This window comes from Molothrus aeneus, chromosome 4 (assembly GCF_037042795.1).
Source record: "Molothrus aeneus isolate 106 chromosome 4, BPBGC_Maene_1.0, whole genome shotgun sequence".
NCBI lineage: Eukaryota > Metazoa > Chordata > Aves > Passeriformes > Icteridae > Molothrus > Molothrus aeneus.
This window is the reverse complement of record NC_089649.1, coordinates 6,147,090-6,166,227: the sequence shown is the minus strand read 5'-3', so window position 1 is coordinate 6,166,227 and position 19,138 is coordinate 6,147,090. Positions and strand designations below refer to the sequence as shown.

The 19,138-nt window shown below is 42.6% G+C and overlaps 1 protein-coding gene across 1 annotated transcript; it reads right to left on the bottom strand.

The window, feature by feature from the left end:
- Window positions 1-1,239: 1,239 nt before the first annotated feature.
- METTL14 (methyltransferase 14, N6-adenosine-methyltransferase non-catalytic subunit) lies at window positions 1,240-18,891 on the bottom strand. The gene is made up of 11 exons (XM_066549487.1): window positions 18,794-18,891; window positions 18,602-18,690; window positions 17,339-17,426; window positions 13,153-13,233; window positions 12,478-12,565; window positions 9,682-9,772; window positions 8,052-8,193; window positions 6,653-6,745; window positions 5,866-5,982; window positions 3,452-3,662; window positions 1,240-2,679 (listed from the first exon to the last, which is right to left on the bottom strand). The coding sequence occupies exons 1-11, from the start codon at window positions 18,857-18,859 to the stop codon at window positions 2,366-2,368; spliced, it is 1,380 nt and encodes a 459-aa protein (XP_066405584.1). The 5' UTR covers window positions 18,860-18,891; the 3' UTR covers window positions 1,240-2,365.
- Between the last annotated feature and the right edge of the window lie 247 nt (window positions 18,892-19,138).

Below are 19,138 nucleotides of genomic sequence, written 5' to 3'. Positions count from 1 at the left end.
GCCTTATTCTCCCCTTGCTCTGAAAGTGTTACAAGTGAGAAATTAACTGACAGCTGCTAATGAGATTAACAGTTTTTCATCTCTAGTCACCGTTTCTATATGGTCCAAATCCCAGTGACTGAGAAAATGGCCCAATTTTCTTCCTGTATAATGGGGTGTGTGGGACTGTGTCTCACTCCAGTACTTCCTAAGTCTCATCTCCATCTCCACAAGGATATGGACCAAGATTTGGGAGTGCACAGCCCTGCACTACTGCCTTACCTGTACAGCCTTTGTCAGTCTGTCACTGCTGAAATTCCACCTTCAGTTGAGCAGGGGCAGTGTTGCTCTTCAGGAGGACACGTGCAGAGGTGAAGTTCCTTATCCATTAACCTCAATTAAAACATTCCATCAGCTGCTCATTAACAACATGGATATCAGGCTTTTCCGGTAAAGGTGGCCCATCCAGACAGCGCTAACCTAACACTTGCTGCAGTACTATTCATTTTTTCCTTACAGTTATTGAGCTATTTCTGCTTTGACGGGAAGAACCAAGAAACCTCCATCACCTGCCACGACTTTCCTCAGTCAGTGAAGTCTTGAGCAGCACCACAAACTAATACAGAAGCACTTCAGATCCAATAGCTTTTGACTCTCCTCTTCCCTTTAGCTTAAGTGTATGTTAAAAGCAGCTCATTCACTGAGCTACCAGTATTGGGCATGTAATTAAAAGAGGGAAATGGAAATTAACGTTTTCTACTCATTGAAAAACAAGAAAATACTTTTCCCAGGCACAAAAGCAGTGGTCCTAAGGTAAAATTAAAAAAAAAAATCTTTACTTTTCAAATAACAACATAATTAGGGCAAAAATCACCAAAAAAAGTGTCCCTTCTGGGCATTTACCTTCTCTCAGATGCGTTCCATGTAGCCCATGGCAGACTTCACCAATGACCATCAACTTCGTAACTCCCCTCAACTTTAACATCAACTTTAAAACTCCCCTTCCCAAATCCAGTCACTCTACAGATACACACATATGGCAGAGGAAGAAACAAGCTGTAAACAACAGGCAGTTTCCATTGGCACTACGGCAATCTCCTGCTAAACATGACCAAAGCCAGGGAGTTCCCCAGCCCATCAAAATCTTCAAAATCAAAAGAACAGTTCCTGTCTTCAACAGCACAGAGGAAACCACTTAGCAATTCCAAAACCTCAGGGACAACAAACATAAAATATTAAGAAAGACATTTAAACATCAGCTTTGATAAACATGTTTAATAATACACTACTTTACAGGACAGTTATTTAAAAGCTGGGCTTCAGGAGAAACATTTAGACTTAAACGCCAGTTTTCCAAAACCCTCACCTAAGACACTGAGACACCAAAAGCCGGGTTTGTTCACCCTACAAGAACTGCACAAGAAGCTCAGAGTTGTGGCTTTGCTAAAAACAGACATTGTACCTAGGGAAGGGGGTCGCTTTCTTTCCCCACTGCACTGGATCGGCAACAGCCATTCTCAAATGTGTGCAACACCCGCAGGGAAAGGCAGCACTCAGTTCCCTCAGCGTTCCCTGTTTCAGGAATCACACACTCACATCACTTCCCAGGTGCAATCCTCCCTCCAGCGAGGTCTCTGGGACTGCTCTGCAGTGACACTGCTCTCCCTCCCAAGGAACAAGGTGTTACAGACACACACTGGGGGAAAATCCCCACTCAAGGAGCAGCCCAGACCTGTGCACTTCTGGGCTGCTCATAAATGCACAACTCAGTGCTTTCCAGCAAGGACAACGCACAGCTGCACAGAATTACCACTGTCCCCACTACTGACACAATAGGTGAGTGCATACACACCACAAATTAAAAATTCACCTTTTCCTATTCCCAGAATAATTTGGGAAATTTAAACCAAATAAGAAAAAATAGAATTCTATTTATTTCATTTGCTCCTTGGTTTCAGAGAAGTTAAAATAGGTGTCAATACAGACACAGAACTTTTTCTTCCACAGGACACCAAGTCTGCTGTGGCCATCCAAATCGGAACTGCATTTCAGGCCCACTCCATCATATTAATGCAAGTCAACCCAAACCCAAACCTCCAATGATGGAGGAGGAATCCATGTTTTGGAGAAAATGAAGTTGAAAAAGAAGTCTCCAGCTTGCAAGGTTCCTAAGTGGAGAGCAAGGGGGTAATTTCCATCCTACCCGCGGTGTGAAGGGCTGAGACTGCAAGGCCGACTGTCTGGAACAGTGTGCACCAAAAACAATTGTAAAAGTCATCTAGCTTGAGTCCCCAGAGGAAGGGGGAAGTTTTTCACTGTAGGAAAAACAAGACTACAGGAAAGATTCCCAGTCAAGGCGTAGGCAGGGGAAGCAGCCGTCACCTCCTCAGCGGGTGGGGAAGCCCCCTCGATGGGTCCCTCCACGGCCCCCTCTGAAGCCTCCCCGCTCACCACGGAAGTTGGTTCTGTTCCTCTCCCTGCCCCTTTCTCCCCGTCCTGCCGAAGTCCCTCCTCTTCCTCCTCCCCTGGGAGCACCCCCACCCCGGTCGGACTTGGATTTGGGTGGCGGGGACTTGGGCCGCAGCCTCTCGATCTCCTCGGTGCAGCCGGTCAGGTGGGAATTGGGAGCCGTGAAATACGAGGAATACGTTTCTGCGTTGAAGTTGCTGTTTGTGAGGGTGGGTCCCACCGTCAGCCAACCTTAGGAACAAAACCACAGTGAGCAGAAGCAACAACCAACTTCACTGAACAGAATGAAAAGTCACCTCTAGAGTTGCTGCAAAGTTAAGATTCATCTGGGTATTTCTAAGGGCTTGTTTTCCTTTTTTTTTTTTTAATTTTTTATTACACATGGCTGTGGCAACATTCACACTGTGCTTTCACAAACCCCTACCCCTTCTTCTTACTTGTCCTTACACCACAACAGTGCTTTTAAAAATGACTCTGAAGTTCTACCAGAGTAACCTGACTGTGAGACACTGACACACAGAATCCCCTGGCAGCAGCACTGAAGGAATACCTGAACAATGTGTCCTGATCCATGTATTTCTTGCATTTTGCATCATGCCAGATGCAGGACCTACTGTGAGATACTGCCACTTGAGACAAAGGCAAGAGCACTAAGCTCATAGGGGTTGAACATCAGTTGGAAAAAGAAATCACTTTTCTGAGAAGCATAAAAGAAAGCATGGGAGAAAAGGAATCTCAACTGGATTTTGTTATGCTCACTGATGCATTTAACACATGGATAGGCAAAAATATTGGTAAACAAAAATCTCTCTTCTGGAAAAATTACAGAAGTGAGAGTTCTCATAAACTTTCTAAACAACAGTTCTGTGACTGATGGATCTTCACATACACCAAAAAACTATGTCCTTCAGATCTGCTGTCTGACCTATGACATACATCTGGAAACCTTTTTAGGACTCTGCAATGAATTTTACTGTTTGGTCAAAAACAACACAGCAGTTACCTGGTCGAATAGTGCTGTCTCTCCCGAAGAGGTGAAGCCGCCGTCGCCCGAGGCAGAAGTGCTCAATGATGTGAAAAATCTCCACAGGTTTCTCTATGTTGCCGATTTCAGGCTCCTCAGTGATGATGAGGTCGATGTCAACGTTGGCGTGGATGAAGTCTCCGTCGGTGCTGCGGCGCACGGTGCCCTTGATGCCCATGAGGCAGTGCTCCTGCAGACACACAGAGCTGTCACCTGTCACACCTACTGCTGTGCCAGGTGAGCACAAGGGACAGCAAGGACAGTTCTGAGCACATTCCACTCTTACAGGAGAGAAAAGTCTGAAACAAGAACTAGAGCAGAAAAGCTGGAGCACAAAAGGAGCCAGCTGAGAACAAAGCAGAGCAGTACTTGAGGCAGAAGCTTGATAAACTCCACTATGAGGTGGTAAAACTCAAATCAAGGCTCAAGTCAGCTACGTAGACTTCTTCAGTTACAGAACTTTAGGCTGGAAAGGCTGAGAAGTCTCCACAAGGCAAAAGAGAAAAACATGATGGCAAGAGCAAGGAATGGTTATTAATTGTGATTAATACCTGTCTTAGCATTCTGAACATAACTTTATTCATATAATAATTTGAAAAGTTTTCAGTCATGAAACAGGCAGTGGAAATAATATGTACTTTTCCATACTGTACCTCTGTTAATAAAGGGACCCTCAGAATTCCCCTCAGATTCCTTTCTAGAAGATATTACTGCATAAAACCCCCAACCACTATCACACTCTCAGGCAGCTCATCAGCATTAGAAGTGTTCTTGAGCTGTAACATGCATCATTTTCCTTCCTTCTCCAACACTGCAGAACAATTTGAGTGAGTGATATGTGGCACCCATGAATGAGGGTTGTTCCAGGATGAAAAGAGGCTCCTACATACTCATTTCAGAGCTCTGTTTCTGGGAATATCAATCTTGGATGAGCGATGTTCCCCAGGATCAAATGCTCTGACTCGCTAAGCGCCACCAGATGGCTCAGGAAACAGCCGCAGACAAGAGAATGTAATCATTCCTGAATTTTGGAAAGGGTTTGAAAGTGAGTGGGTAAACATGAAAGGCACAACATCAGACCTGTCAAATCTGTGCAGATGGTATTGCACTCATGCAACACGGCTTTGGACCTAGAATTTACCTAAGGGAAAGGCAGAATACTGTTAGGCAAATCACCCACCAAGCCAAGCCTCCTCAGCCTAGTCCTTAGGAGAACTATCCCCAACCTTTTACTTCCATACCACAGGGTATGTCACTCACAACTCACGGGGATTCTCTGACAGGTGGCACAGCACCAAGCATCCCTGGAGAGATTCCTCAGCCAAACACAACAGAACACATTTGCTGCTCTAAGCACTGGCAAACACAGCATGCAACAGTGTTTGTTTAGTCAGAGCAAACTCACTCCATTTTCAGTGTTCATCACAAACAGTGACCTCAGCTCAACTCTTGCTTGATTAACAGGAATTCCCCCATACCAGAAACTATTTTTCTGGGCTAAACAAAGACATAAACTCCCCTCAAATCGTCCTGTGTTAGTTTAACCTTGCCCTCATGAGCAAACTGCACATATTTGCAAAACTATATGCAATAAACACACAATACTTATACTTTTAAATATTTATAACTAATACAACACACTTTCAAACAAACTTCAGATTAATGTAAATGCAAGTCAAAGAGAGATTCCAGATATCCTAAAGGAAGTTTATACTCCTAACAATGGCCAATTTGAGACAGACTTGAGGATGTTTAATGCTAATGAATGATTAATGAGTGAGGAAGGAGCCCTGAGGTTCACTGACAACTTGAAATTAATAAATTGTCAATCAGCTCTCTGTACTCAGTAAAACTTCCAGTCACACCCACGTATACCCAAACTAATTATTTGAGTCCCATTAACATTTCTCTAAGTTTCTGATCAACAGACATTTGAGACACAAACCAGAACACTTTTTTTTCTCTGCACCTCCTTCAATATACATCCTCCACCAAGCATCTTAAAAAAAGTTTGGTTTAAACCAAGCTGACCCATTCTGTCACTGGTGCTATACAATCATTTCCAGGAAGACAGGAGATGCTCCGGTTCCCCCAGGCTTCTGTCTGGTCCAAACTCTGGGTGCACTCTAATGTGCATTTAGAACCAATAGCCGATATAGTTATTTTTTATTAATAGGTTCTGTTAAAATCTACAGATTTAAAAGACTTCTTTTGACATTGACTTTAGTCAAATTCTATTGCTAAGTTTAGTTCCATAAAATGTACTTTGCAGAACAGAACTTGGAAGTCGTCATGTTGGCTTTCTCTCTCACAAGCCTGTCACCAACACTGGCTGTGTCATCAGCACAGAGAGACAGAATGGAAACAGAGGAGGAATGGAGCCAATCCTTTACCTTGGTTCTTTGGAAGACAGCCTTGGGGTCTAGAGTCTTGGTCTTGCCAGGGTTGTTCTTATTTGTTTTAATCCAGCAAATGTCCTCACATCTTCTGTAACCCCATTTACGCAGACACTAAATGTTAGAAACAAATAAACCAGTTCACACTACATAAAAACATCAAGTGACCTGAACTGAACACTCACTTAGGAGTGAGTGTCAAGGACTGTCCAGCTACTACAAACCTGTCTATGACCAAACCCAACTTCACACTGAAACCAGCCAAAGCAAAGAGATCAGTAATCACAGCTGCCCTTAAACAGTTGTCTGTGAATTGTTTCCATGGAAAGCAGTGCTTGAACTAAGCACTGCAGGAGCCAATTGGGAATTCTTAGTGCAGCATCCCCAACACGAGCAGCATTTCCCTGGCATGCAGAAAGATGACAATTGTATCTCAATTTCTGAAACAGTAGGGCCTTTCTTCTAGCATGAACAGCATTGCAGTTTTCTGTCAGAAAACTGAGACTTCTGTTCAAAAATTGTAACTTGGCAACCTGCTCCTCTGTCACCAGATATACATCCAAACCACAATCCCAAGGAATTATGCTTCCTCACATAGTCAGTGACTCAGCTGGACATTTACAGTACCTAAACAGTTAATGCCATTTAAAATCACATATCCTCTAACACAATAACAAAACATCCCTCAGTAGTTAGGGCTGAGAATTCTATACATGGAAAAGTCAAAGATAAAAATAAACTCGTAAGCCTGTCCCTGATAAATTGAATTAAAACAACATCTTACCACTCGGCCGAGATCCAGACCCTCGCCCGAGCCGCACCACAGAAACACAAATGACCTTGGGGCTGCAATTTCTTCAATTTCCAATTTCATGATCTAGTAACAGTAAGTGCAATAAAAGCATTTCTGAATTAAATACAAATCACCAGTTGCATCAGGAAGAATACTAAGTCTTGAGGCATTGTCACAGAAACCATCAGGAAGCACAGCTGGGGGCCGCCCAAGGGAAGCAGGGAACTAATTCCTTGTTTTGCTTTGCTTGTGTGTTTGGCTTTTCTTTTCCCATTAAACTGTCTTCGTCTCAAAATTTGAGTTTTCCAGCTTTTACCCTTCCAATTCTCTACCTGATCCCATTGGTGGGGGAGTGAGTAAGTGGCTGCCCAGGGCTGGGCTGCTGGCTGGGATGAAACCATCACAAACAGAAATTCTACCTATTTTCAGAAATTCTAGACTTAAAAGGTCAACACAATCCACATGGTCTCCTCCTCCTCAAATCTCTGCTTTGTTTTATCATTAGACTGGCAGCAAAAATATTTAATACAGAAGCAACAGTACTCTGTTTCTTTTCCTCTCTGTAAGTACTCACATGAAGGTCATGAAGACATTCTAAAAATCTCAGCTTAATTCCTATCACTAAATAGGAAAGACATTCTCTCCATTTTCACTTTCAGGAAAAGCAGCCAGAATTTATGAGAACAGTGGTTCAACAATGGCAAATGAGTAACATTCAAGATGAAATAACTTCGGATGCAAAGCATCTGCTAGTCATCACAAGCTGAAAGGATTCATCTCTAACTTGCTAACACATCAAATCAAGCTTCATTCAATGCCATTCCGAGGAAGAATAATGCAGTAGGAGCCAGTCTAGGAGGATGTAACTCCACACTAGGAAGATGAGTCCTGCCTCCCACACTCTAGTTTTTCTGTTAGGAATTCTGTTTTTTCCCTGGGCAGCACTGGCAGGCATAATTTTTGAATAAATACATGAGAAAGACTTCCACAAGTGAGGTTTACCTATTTTGTTAAGTTTCTAGGGATTATTACTGGTTTGACCATCAAAATTTCCTACCCAATCAATACTTGGAGAATGGAGGAATGTCAATAAAGCAAACTAACCTGCACTTTTTACTAGAAGACCAGCATATTAAAAAACATGCCTTAATAATCTCAAGAATTTCAAGAAACACTGGAATCTTTTCAATGGACATTCAGTATTTCAACAGCCAAAAATCAAAGAGAAAGCTCAGTGAAGGTAAGGGCAGAGAGAAAACCCACTATTATCAGGCTCAAGTTTTCAGCCAGGCTCAGAGGGAACAAAAAGTTGTATTCACTACATTAAACCCTGAAACCATTTGCTTAAACAAATGTATGAAATGTTCCTCACAGCAAAACAGGTACTTACGTCATCCCAGGTCCAGCATTTTTCATTGGCAGTGATGCCAGTCTCTCGGTAATATTCTTCCAATGGTGGCTCCAGGAGAATCACATCAAATTTGGACTTCAGTTCTCTAATATCAAAGGCTTCCAAGTCTGCTTGCAAATACCTGTTTAGACAGATGATGCCAGACTGCGTCAGACAAGGTGCAAGGGTGAACTCCACTCCACACAGCACTTCTGTGCAGCCAGTTAAGAGCAGGGTCTCCTGGGTGGGTTGTACATCTCAAATGCTCTAAATCCAAAGGAGATCCATTACACATCCTCACTTAATCAAGGCTGGATGCTATTGCATTGTGGTTTTTAAGTAGTCTTAATAAACAGTTTTTAGGCTTCTAACTTAGCAAGCAGGAAACAGATGCCCACGCAGACTGTACAACAATACCTAGTGCCGACTCACTGCACTTCCTGTACACCTGTGGACTATAATAGGAAGAAACAAACATTTCAGAAGCAAACACTCAGTGCCTGGCTAACTGGGAAAGTGGCATATTTTTAGAATTATTCCAAAGACTCTAAATACTGGAAACATTGTCACTTTTTTTGTGTAGTATACATGTATTTCTCTATTCCTGTACCCCCCGCCCCCAGCCATTGACTCCATTAAACAAATGCTCACGCACACTCTTATGACTCTCCTTCACACCTGCACACCACTCACTGCTCTATCACTATCAAAAAATTACACTGCCCTCCCCTAAATTCCTTTAACTTTAGTAAAGCTGATCAATAGACCACCACCTTCCCCTTCCCAGTGTGTGGAAAAGATTCCATATGTACTTGGTGTTGTCAGAAGGCAGCATTTGATTACTGGTTTTCCTACTTTTGTACTTTATGACCAAAACACATGCCTAGCTTAAAAGAGCAGGCTGAGTTTGCAGTTTGCACTCAGTTGTTCAGACAACTATTTCATAGGGTTTTATGTGACTATCATTAAATAAGGTGGATTTTTGTGGTACAGATCAAGACTACTGCATGTGACAAGCATAAGGTTAAGTTGTTAAGTTCAGAGAGGTCTGAATCCCTGGAGTAACACGCTGCACACTGGGGCTGTGTCTGACATTCAGCAAAAACAAGGACAAATGACTTTCAGTCAGCCTAAACATTTTTGTCTTCAACTCCGAAATAACAGGTGATTGATGGACACTGAGATAATAACTGAACACTATACAAAACCAGCTGCTACAAGAAAAGCTAAGGTTATATTAAGAGGGAAATTTTTTAAGGCTCTTGTTATCATAAACCACATAAAAACGTGAGATTCACCACCACATGATATTCTCTTAGTTCCCAAATTAGAGCCTTCAGCCAAATTAGTTGACAATTTGGCCTTAAAAAAATCAAAGCTTTAGAGACTATAAATAATCACACACTGGAAAAAAAAAATCTGGTTTATACACGGTATTAAATATCTAGATTAAACTAACAACACCAGAGTGGTCTTATTCTCTTCTATGCTTCAATTGATTCATTTGTATACACAAACAGAAAGAGAAAATGTAAATTCTAAGCAGGTGCTGAAGATAGAGATTTGCAAAGCAGACAGCTAACTTCAAACAGGTCTGGAGAAGAAAGGCATTTTCCACAAGAACACTTACATGGGAGGAGTGTTAGATTTAGATATCAGCTCATCCTTCAATCTGATGAGCTCTCTAAGTTTTGGATATTCTTCAAACCTATCTGCTAAGCCTAAGAAGAAGAAAACATGAAGTTAACAACTACTTAACAGAGTAAATCTCTATCAATTAAGCATTGTCCAGTATTCTAAATATGTCCAAATGTTAATACTTAGCCTCATTTTAATTTTTGTTAGAACAAAGAAAAACCCTTTAAAGCAGTTTTCATTCAGTACTCGACAAAAGCCTCCGGCCCTCACCCAGCCAATCAGGGCTGTTACTGATGCAGTGTCTATGCTCTGATCTTCTCTAGAACACTACAGCTGATCAGGAATTCACAACTCCCGTTACCAGAAGGAAACAACCTTGCATTTAAACTGAAAGTGCCAGGATGATGAAAGAAACTATTTTGGTTTTCCCCATCTCTAAATTTCTATTAAGATCTAATTAATATTAATTCACAGCAGAGTCTGTGTAATCTTTGACTGTGTAATCTTTGGACTGTTTCCAAAGTGGCACCTGGGGTTCCCTGAGGCAACCTTCAAACTGAGATTTGGTGCTGTGCTGGCAGTCATGAAGATCTGAACACATACTCCTACATTTAGCTTTATGATGTCAATTTTCCAACCTTTCATGTGCACAGAATGCAAAGGAGAGAGCCCTCATTAGATCTTTTGCAGAAAACGTTGTGAAAGGGAAAATACTCTTTGAAGTATATTTCATTCTTGCTTAGAGACAATGGGTTTGGTACTGCCAGCAGCAGGTTCAGCATAGACCAACAAGGTGTCATTCCTGCTTCCCAAGCAGTATCACTTCAACTTAAGTAAAAGGCTTCATGTTCATTTAAAAGTACAACTTGGAATGGTACTAATAAACCGGGGGGGGGGGGGGAAACTTCACCCAAACCCACGAACCCTTCATCTCTTTCCTTATTTTAATTCAAACTTCTTAAGTCCCAATCCTAGGAATGCAATGATAAAAGTGAAGTTCTCAGTACCTAAACTTTATTATCTCTTGCCACTTGTGCATGAAACACCCAAAAGTTATTTTCATCCCTTTTTTTGCATATGTAACAGCTTAAAGCTACTGCTGTGTTCTCCCAGTTTCCAATACTGTGCTGCTTCCAGCCATTTTGAGTCCATACCCCTGGGCAACAGCAGCTAAGCAATAGACGCAAAACAAATTTCAATCCAAAACCCTCAAACTAACCAAACACAGACCCACAGGTCTCTCCCTCTTTTCCAACAGCAACATCAAAAAGATACAGCTGGGTGTTCTCTTAGAACCACCTGTTTCTCTTTGGGCCATGTGCACTAACACACAGCACCTCAGCAGAGTTGTGATCATGGTGTGGAAAACGTGTGCTCACCAATGTACAGCTTGACACAGCTCAGCCCTGTTGAAGGCTCTGGCCCTGCTGCTGAGGTGTTCATCTCCACACCCATCGCCGCCTGTTTGTCCTGTCCCTTCCCCGTTCATCTCCACACCAACACCACCTGTTTGTCCTGTCCCTTCCCCGTTCATCTCCACACCAACACCACCTGTTTGTCCTGTCCCTTCCCTGTTCATCTCCACACCAACACCACCTGTTTGTCCTGTCCCTTCCCCGTTCATCTCCACACCAACACCACCTGTTTGTCCTGTCCCTTCCCTGTTCATCTCCACACCAACACCACCTGTTTGTCCTGTCCCTTCCCTGTTCATCTCCACACCAACACCACCTGTTTGTCCTGCCCCTTCCCCGTTCATCTCCACACCATCGCTGCCTGTTTGTCCTGTCCCTTCCCTGTTCATCTCCACACCATCGCTGCCTGTTTGTCCTGTCCCTTCCCCATCCGTTACACAGCAGTCGTGGCACACAGTAGGGGCTGCTGTTTCTCCATTTCCAAGAAGAGTGCAGAACTACCTCAAGTACATAACTGTGAAGGCCAAGGGCTTTTGGCATAAAGATCCAATTGAGTCAAAACAGCCCAGATGTGTTTCACAGAACCATTCACAAAATAGAGAAGAATAAACTAAAAAGCCTCTGGAGGCAAATCAAACCTCTTTGGGCTGCCATTTAAAAACACAACCCCCCTTGCCTTGGCAATCTTACACTTGATAAAATATAGAGAACTGTTGCATAAAACTGCAGAGGGAGATGTTTTGCTCCTTTTAAAAACCAAATGCCAGGCACCTATTCTGGGAAACAGGACCAAACTGTGCCTTAGTTTTAGCAAGTTTAAGTTCAGGCCCAGTGCAGCATCATTTCAGTAGTAAGTTATGTCTGGATACATGTAAACCTGAAAAGCAACGTCCTCTACACCTGGGCATTCTAACAAGCTGTCAGCAGTTACCTAACTTAGCTGAGAAACATTATCCATATTGCTTCCTGACTTAAATGTCATTATTTCCCATACTTTACATGCTTAAGAGGCAATACAGCCCAGTACATAGCTGAACTGTAAACTTCCAGAGGTTTCAAGATCTCCTCATTAAACTCATCTACTTTCTGGAATCAAAATAGCTTAGGTTGGAAAAAAAAATCTTCCTGGTGAAATACTTTCAAGTAAAACTAAGGGTAAGAACAGCCTTGACAATAATGACCTCCTAAGTAACTGAAAATAAAACCATTCATGTAGATGCCTATACTGATAGTATGCACACTGAGACAAAAAACTAGGAAGAGTTTGTGTATCTACACTTCTCAGAAACTGTAAGGAATTACAAAAGGGGAGGAAAAAGAAGTGCTACTGAATCAAATTAGTAATCTTCAAACAGTTCCTGGCTGTGACATACCAACGTCTCTGATAAAGTTCTGGGGTCTGTGTCCTGTATCCACAAAGTGCTGGCAGTAATCGTTGTGTGGATTCAAGCTCTGAGTGCCCTGGAGAATAGGAAGAAGTTCAGTGAGAGCAACAGAAGATAAGTGGACATACACAGACACATTGTACATGTTAGTCTGATAAATGAGAAAGGAGCAGATTATCTTTTCAACATGCCCTTATAATTTCCACTGGTCAACCCATCCTTTTAGCTCCAACCCAGGCCCACCATTCCTGCAGCCCATTGTGAGGTGCCTCAGAATAATGCAAACACCAGTTACAGTCAGAATTGTCACACGCAACTTCTGTGACAGCAGCTAAGCAATAGACGCAAAACAAATTTCAATCCAAAACCCTCAAACTAACCAAACACAGACCCACAGGTCTCTCCCTCTTTTCCAACAGCAACATCAAAAAGATACAGCTGGGTGTTCTCTTAGAACCACTTGTTTCTCTTTGGGCCATGTGCACTAACACACAGCACCTCAGCAGAGTTGTGATCATGGTGTGGAAAACGTGTGCACAACCTGTGAGCTCCAAGACACTACTTTAGCCTTTAAAACTGTATTTCAGATCCCATTAGTTGCAGAAACAGTTTAAGACAACTAGGCCAGCTTTGACTACACTTCCAATTGCAAAATCAGCTCACCTTAAGAAAGGTACTGGAATCTTTGTAAATCTCTTCTTCATATGGCAGGTTTTCTTCATCTTGCTGCAGCTCTACTTCATCCTTGGAAATAAAGCAGGTATTACAACTGTGCACACAAGATCAAGCTGTTTCTGTCCTTTGCTTAAGAAGCAGATCATAAGGAGAAGTGGAATATACAAACAGCAGATTCAGCTCCACTGCTCAAGTGGGGAAAAAAAAATTACCTATTCCCCAAAAGGTCTGCACCTCTCTCACTAACAAGGAGAGTGTTACTGGGAAAGGCCTCTGAAAGAAGAAAAAAGTAAAAACCCCTTCACTTGCAGCCCCTGACAGTGCTTTACATTTTTGTCCCACAAAACTTTTATTCTTTGGACTGAAAGTATATATTTTGTCAATATTATTCTGCAGCAGAACTTCTGAGCATTTATATCCAGACAGTCATCTCTTATTTCCCAGCCTTAGCAAAGTCCACACTTTGAAGAAAAAGCTCATGGTACAAGTCAGTATTGCATCTGGACTGTCCTTAAATATAACTTTCTCTTCTATAGCCCCAGAATTTACATTAAAACTATCTAGAGAGCCACTGACTGTTCATTCAACAGTTTCTGGGACTCAGAGACCTGTTACACTGACATGCTCTGAACATTCAACACAGAACTGAGAGAGAACAGAAACTCAAGAGAGACTCAATTGACATCACTGCCTTCCCACTGATCCTGGATCAACCCAGTATATAGATTTAGAGAACACAGAAGTACGACTGAACAACTACTCAATTGATAACATCTGCCATATTATTACAGCTGTATTTACTCTATGCTACATAAGCTGTCTGAATGCAGAATAAAAAATTAAGACCTGTCCCTCCCAATTTTGATCCCTCTAAATGTTAAAATCTTCAAGTAAACTTCTGTTATTTCCAAGGTGGAGCTTTGGACCGACTTCTGAAATGCCTGATGGGATAAACAGGTCACAGCTTCCCCTTCCCCATTCAGGTGATGAACTTAGAGAGAGACTGTCTTTTTGCTTGTCTAACCAGATCAAACAAAAGATTACAATCAGAAACAGCAAGAGTGTTTGCAAGGAAAAGAAATGTACAGACAAGCAGCAGCAAGTGTTATTCAGGTCAAAAAAAAGAGCTGAAAGCTTGAATTTTACTAAAAACTGCTTATGCCATCATAAGTTACACCTGTTTCCCTCTTTCATCTTTCTCTAAATCTTGTCCTTTTGATGATAAGTACCAGTTAGATACCCGAGTGATCCCAGTTCTCTTTTATGCCTTTGTAAGCAGTTTAAAAAGAGTCTTGTGGCCACAAACAAAAGCCCACACCACCAACTTTCAGAGGGAAAGGACACAGACATAGACAGCAGAGACAGAATGACACCAGCAGTAACACAAGGTACTAGGTTCTTGTACATTAATTCTCTGTGTTTTCCAAAGCATTTGCTATAGAACTGCTGAGTTAGGCAAACAGGAACGCCGCACAGTATTCAAACATAGCTTGTTTCAAATGACTGGAGATACATGGAATCCATGATTCAACCAACTAAGCTTTCTTTAGCCTCCACAACAATGGCATGGAAGCACCCCAAGCCTGCAGGCCTCTGCTTGCACCAACCAAGTAGAACGGGGCAGTCTCAAATTAGGTTGGCTGACAGCAAAATAGAACCACAAGTGGTATTGTACTCCACACACCAGACACTCAGACACGTTCAAACAATGGAGCCAAATCACCTGGGGAAGGCAGCAGGTGGAGCAGCACTCACAGCTCCCAGAGGGGTCTCACAGTGGCAGCAGACTCTAATCCCATTGTTTCTCACTTCCAAATACACACCAGGGAGCTCAGCTAACCCTGGGACAACTGTTACAATTCCACAAGAAAGGAGTATTTTAGGAGCTCTCCAAAACCACAACTGAACTTTTGACTTGAAAATAGCCATGATTCCTTTTTCCAATAGTGCATCTCATCCCTATCACCCACCTCCCAAGGCTGGCAAGGCAGAGCCAGGCTCCAGGACTGGAGTCAAGCTGCCAGACTGGAGTCAGTGCTGCACTTTGTTCTCACATCAGCCCGAGCCTTATGAAGAATCACCACTACAAATTCACACTTATGCTACAAAAAAGCCAAAACCAGACACACAGAAATTAAAAAACCCACCAAAATTAAAACACATTGCTTTTTTTTCTTTTTTTGCATCAGATGTTCCTACATGGCTGAGAAAAGTAAAATACTTCACCTTTTATCTTAGAAACTGCTCTCACACAGGTTTGAGGGTACATTCACTTCCACCAAATGTGAAGCCAGGGCACAAAAAGTTTAAATCATTTCAGAAGACTCACCTGATCCCATCACATAGAACCCAACAGTTCAAGTCAGGGGTATAGACACAAGTCCCTTCACATCAGAAATACCTCTGATTTTCCAAACAAAACTGGCAAACTTGCAAAACTTGTCCACAACAGTTCTAGTTAAGTCTATTATTGCTTTTGTCTAAGTTGCATTAAACACAATACAATACGGCTTGACACCTTAAAGATGCGGATTTTTGTATGAGTTCATATTAGACGAGTAAATTTAAGCAGGCTCAGAGAGCTCAGGAAAATGCAGATGGAATTTTACTGTTCTTATCTCCTTGCCAATAGAGAATTAGCAATGCCTGCAGGAAACAGCTGATGACTCCACAATAGATGTCCTACTCTGGGGTTTCAAGTTTCTTAAGCCTGTTCATCTGCTCGACTGAGTTTTGTCTGAGCTAATGTTATTAAAATATTCTTCCATTTCAACAATATAGAAAAAGTCTGACCACTTGCAAGTGGTTACAGCTCACCTCAGGGTAAGTCTTCTGCACAATGATCAAGAAAATCTTAATGATAAGATTCATGTACTTTGCCAACTCAAGTAACTTATCCACATATACTTTATAGGTAATAAAAATTTAGTTCTTTACCATGTACTTGGTGAAGAAGTAAAATTATTGATATTAACTGATCACTAATGCAAGAATAAAAACACTGCTTTTCAAGCAGCTGTCTACCTCATGGTGACAAATTCTTTACTAAACTAGATACACAGACTAACACTTATCATGTTAAAAATAATGTCTGCCCCTTCACAGAGAGACTTTCAAAATCAACCATCAAAAACCATTCTGTCATACATTAACCTTTTGGTTTAGTAAGATAAAAGGTAGACACTATTACAGGAAGATTTACAAACCTGTACACAAATGTAACATGAAGGCTTTGTATTAAAAAAATTACTATTTCATCCAAGAGAATAGCAGACACTGAACTATTTCATAAATACACTGACATTGATTCAATTTAACCACAGAAAGAAGGTTATTAGGATATGGAAAAAAGGGAGGAGGACATACACTGCAACCAGATCCCAACCCAAATCATAAAGACAGCTGTATCATAATCATGCCTTTATTTAAGCTCTTTATATCTCTTATCTCAGCCAAAACATCACATGAGGAGAAAGCTGTCACACAGCTTTGGGATGAGCATTTGAAAACTGAAGGGCATGAGAGTTTGACACTGCAATGACCATGGAGGCATTTTGGTTTGTCTTTTGTAACCTTACTCTTCCTGGGCATTTTGGACACTTACAAGAACATCCCGAACCAAGCCTCTTACTTCCAGTTCCTTTAGGATCCCTTGTTGCTTCCAGAAAACTCATCCAGAACTGCATTCCTTGGCACTGCACAGATGGGCCAGGAGACACTCTCAGCCTCCCTTGTTTCATCCCATGGCCCGTGCCTGCTGCTAACTGCGCCACTTTTCTTTTGACACAATGAAATTCTAGTCAAGATTCTTTCTGTGTTTCCCCAAGCACACAAACACACATTTTACTGCTTCTTCCCACAGCCAGGTACAGCTCAGTGCTGTTCCCTGTGGGCACTGACTCCTAGGCTACCTCCTCCTAGGAGCAGTACTAATTAAGCCTCTACACATTGGGGTTTGGTGAGTGCACAGTTCAATGCACACCTGAGGTGAACATTGTAGCATCTGTGTCCTCTCTCTTACACTTCTGCAGTGGAAGGCATCAAGGGAGATGCCACTGGGGAAACATACATATTAAAGGATGTATACACATCACATTTATTTTAATATACATACTAATTTTCTACGTCAGGGACACAACACCAAAGAAAAGTAACTTTTTCCTCTTTTTCTTACCTTATATTCTTCAATCTCTTCCTCATCAGCTTCTCCCTCATCTGGATATTTACGTTTTGCATTTGGTGCAGAAGTATCATAAGCAGCCCTATGAAGAGCCAAAAATCCTCTTAAGTTTCTGTCTCCACAGAAAAGTGTTCAGGAATCTTTGATAATATGCTTGTCTGCATGTTACAAATTTGAAACTATTTCAAAACATCATACATGAAAAGCTATTCCTGTCTCAGTATATTTGAGTTCAGCACAACTTATTAAGAATAGAACTCTTGAAAACAGTAATTCCCTTGCCTTTCTCATTTTTCTGCTCTCAAAAGTAAAGTTTATTTTAACCAATGCACTATATCTACAGAATTAAGCTCATTCCCTTCCATTTCTCATTTTTCTGTTCTAAAAAGTACAGCTTGTTTTACCCCAAAGCAGTTTGTTTACAAAAGTAAGCCTGTTCAGACAGATGTTGCAAAAGCAGGGGAAAAAATCAAGGAGGAAGACACAACTTGGGGGGGGAAGATATCAGGGACATGGCATGGATACTTAAAAAAAAAAAAAATCCTTGCCAAAGTCAAATGCCATGAAAAGGCCTGTATGCCAACAAGTGCAGGGACATGGACCAAAGCTTGGCAAAATTCCCCTTCAATTTCATTTCACCGTTGAAGGCCAAAACAGAGAAGAAGGCCTTACGAACACTCTGGAACGGAGATACCATCAAAGGAAATGAAATTGAAGGGGAAAAAAAATTGGGAAATTTACTTACTACAAGAAGATGGACTGGGGTTACATATGGTGCAGTGCAAAGGACCAAAACTAACCTAACAGATGTTGCAAAAGCAGGGGAAAAAATCAAGGAGGAAGACACAGCTTGGAGGGAAAGATAAGCAGTAGATTTGATTTGATAAGCAGTAGATGATAAGCAGTAAATGCTCTGTCCTAGACGTATCTGTAGTTTCATGAGAACTTTCAAACTGAACTGCCCTGAACTGTGCTTAGCAGAAGCATGAAGGCTCTGCGACCCAAGCAGACGGCCCATTCTAAATTCAGACCTCAGTTTTCTTACACGGTAGCTTTTTTCACACCAGAAACAAAAGTCAGCCTGTATTTCCAATCTGCTCCTAGAAGGGAGTAATCAGACCCTACTCGCCTTAGTCGCGGCTCTGATTTGACTCATTACTTAATTTCCTTTTACCGAGTGCGATCCCACGGCACTTGCCAGGCCTGTTCTCCTATCGAGCCCCCAGTTTTGGACAGCCACCGCCCTCCCATACCGACCTGCAGGTCTCTCTGGTTTCCGCGATCTCCCGCTGCTCATCCTTGCTGTTGAGCACGGCGCCGATGCTGTCCGCGTTCTCGGCCCCCAGCTGCACAGCGGCAAACACAAAGTCACGCCGCGTCCAGCCCGGTCCCCCGCCCCGGGCCCCCGCCCCCGCAGCACCCCGGTGCCTCGGCTGCTCCGGGCCGTACCTGCTGCGCCAGGAGCTGGCGGCGGAGCTTCTGCCGCTCGCGGATCTCCTGCAGGCGGCTGTTCATGGCCCGCACCGGCCCCGCGATGCCGCGCTCCCGCCGCCGCCGCCGTCACTTCCCGGCCGCGCGTCACTTCCGTGCCGAGCAATTCCCGCAGGGAAATCCCGGTGCCAGCGCACCGCCCGTTCCCGTGGGATGCCGGCGATGGTCAGGTGTAGCTGTCAGGTTCACGTTCACTCAGGCGCTGCAGTGCACGGACCACCCCTGAGGCGACACCCGGCTCAGGCCGTGTCACAGCTGTGACCACCTAAGCACCTGGTCGGTTTTTCTAAAGTACATCCTTTA

Coding starts and splice junctions, on each gene's coding strand:
- METTL14 (XM_066549487.1), bottom strand. CDS start 18,859: ATGAACAGCCGCCTGCAGGAGATCCGCGAGCGGCAGAAGCTCCGCCGC. Junction 17,427..18,601: donor GAAACCAGAGAGACCTGCAG/GTCGGTATGGGA, acceptor GGCTCTTCATAG/GGCTGCTTATGATACTTCTG. Junction 8,194..9,681: donor AAATCTAACACTCCTCCCAT/GTAAGTGTTCTT, acceptor CTGTCTAAACAG/GTATTTGCAAGCAGACTTGG.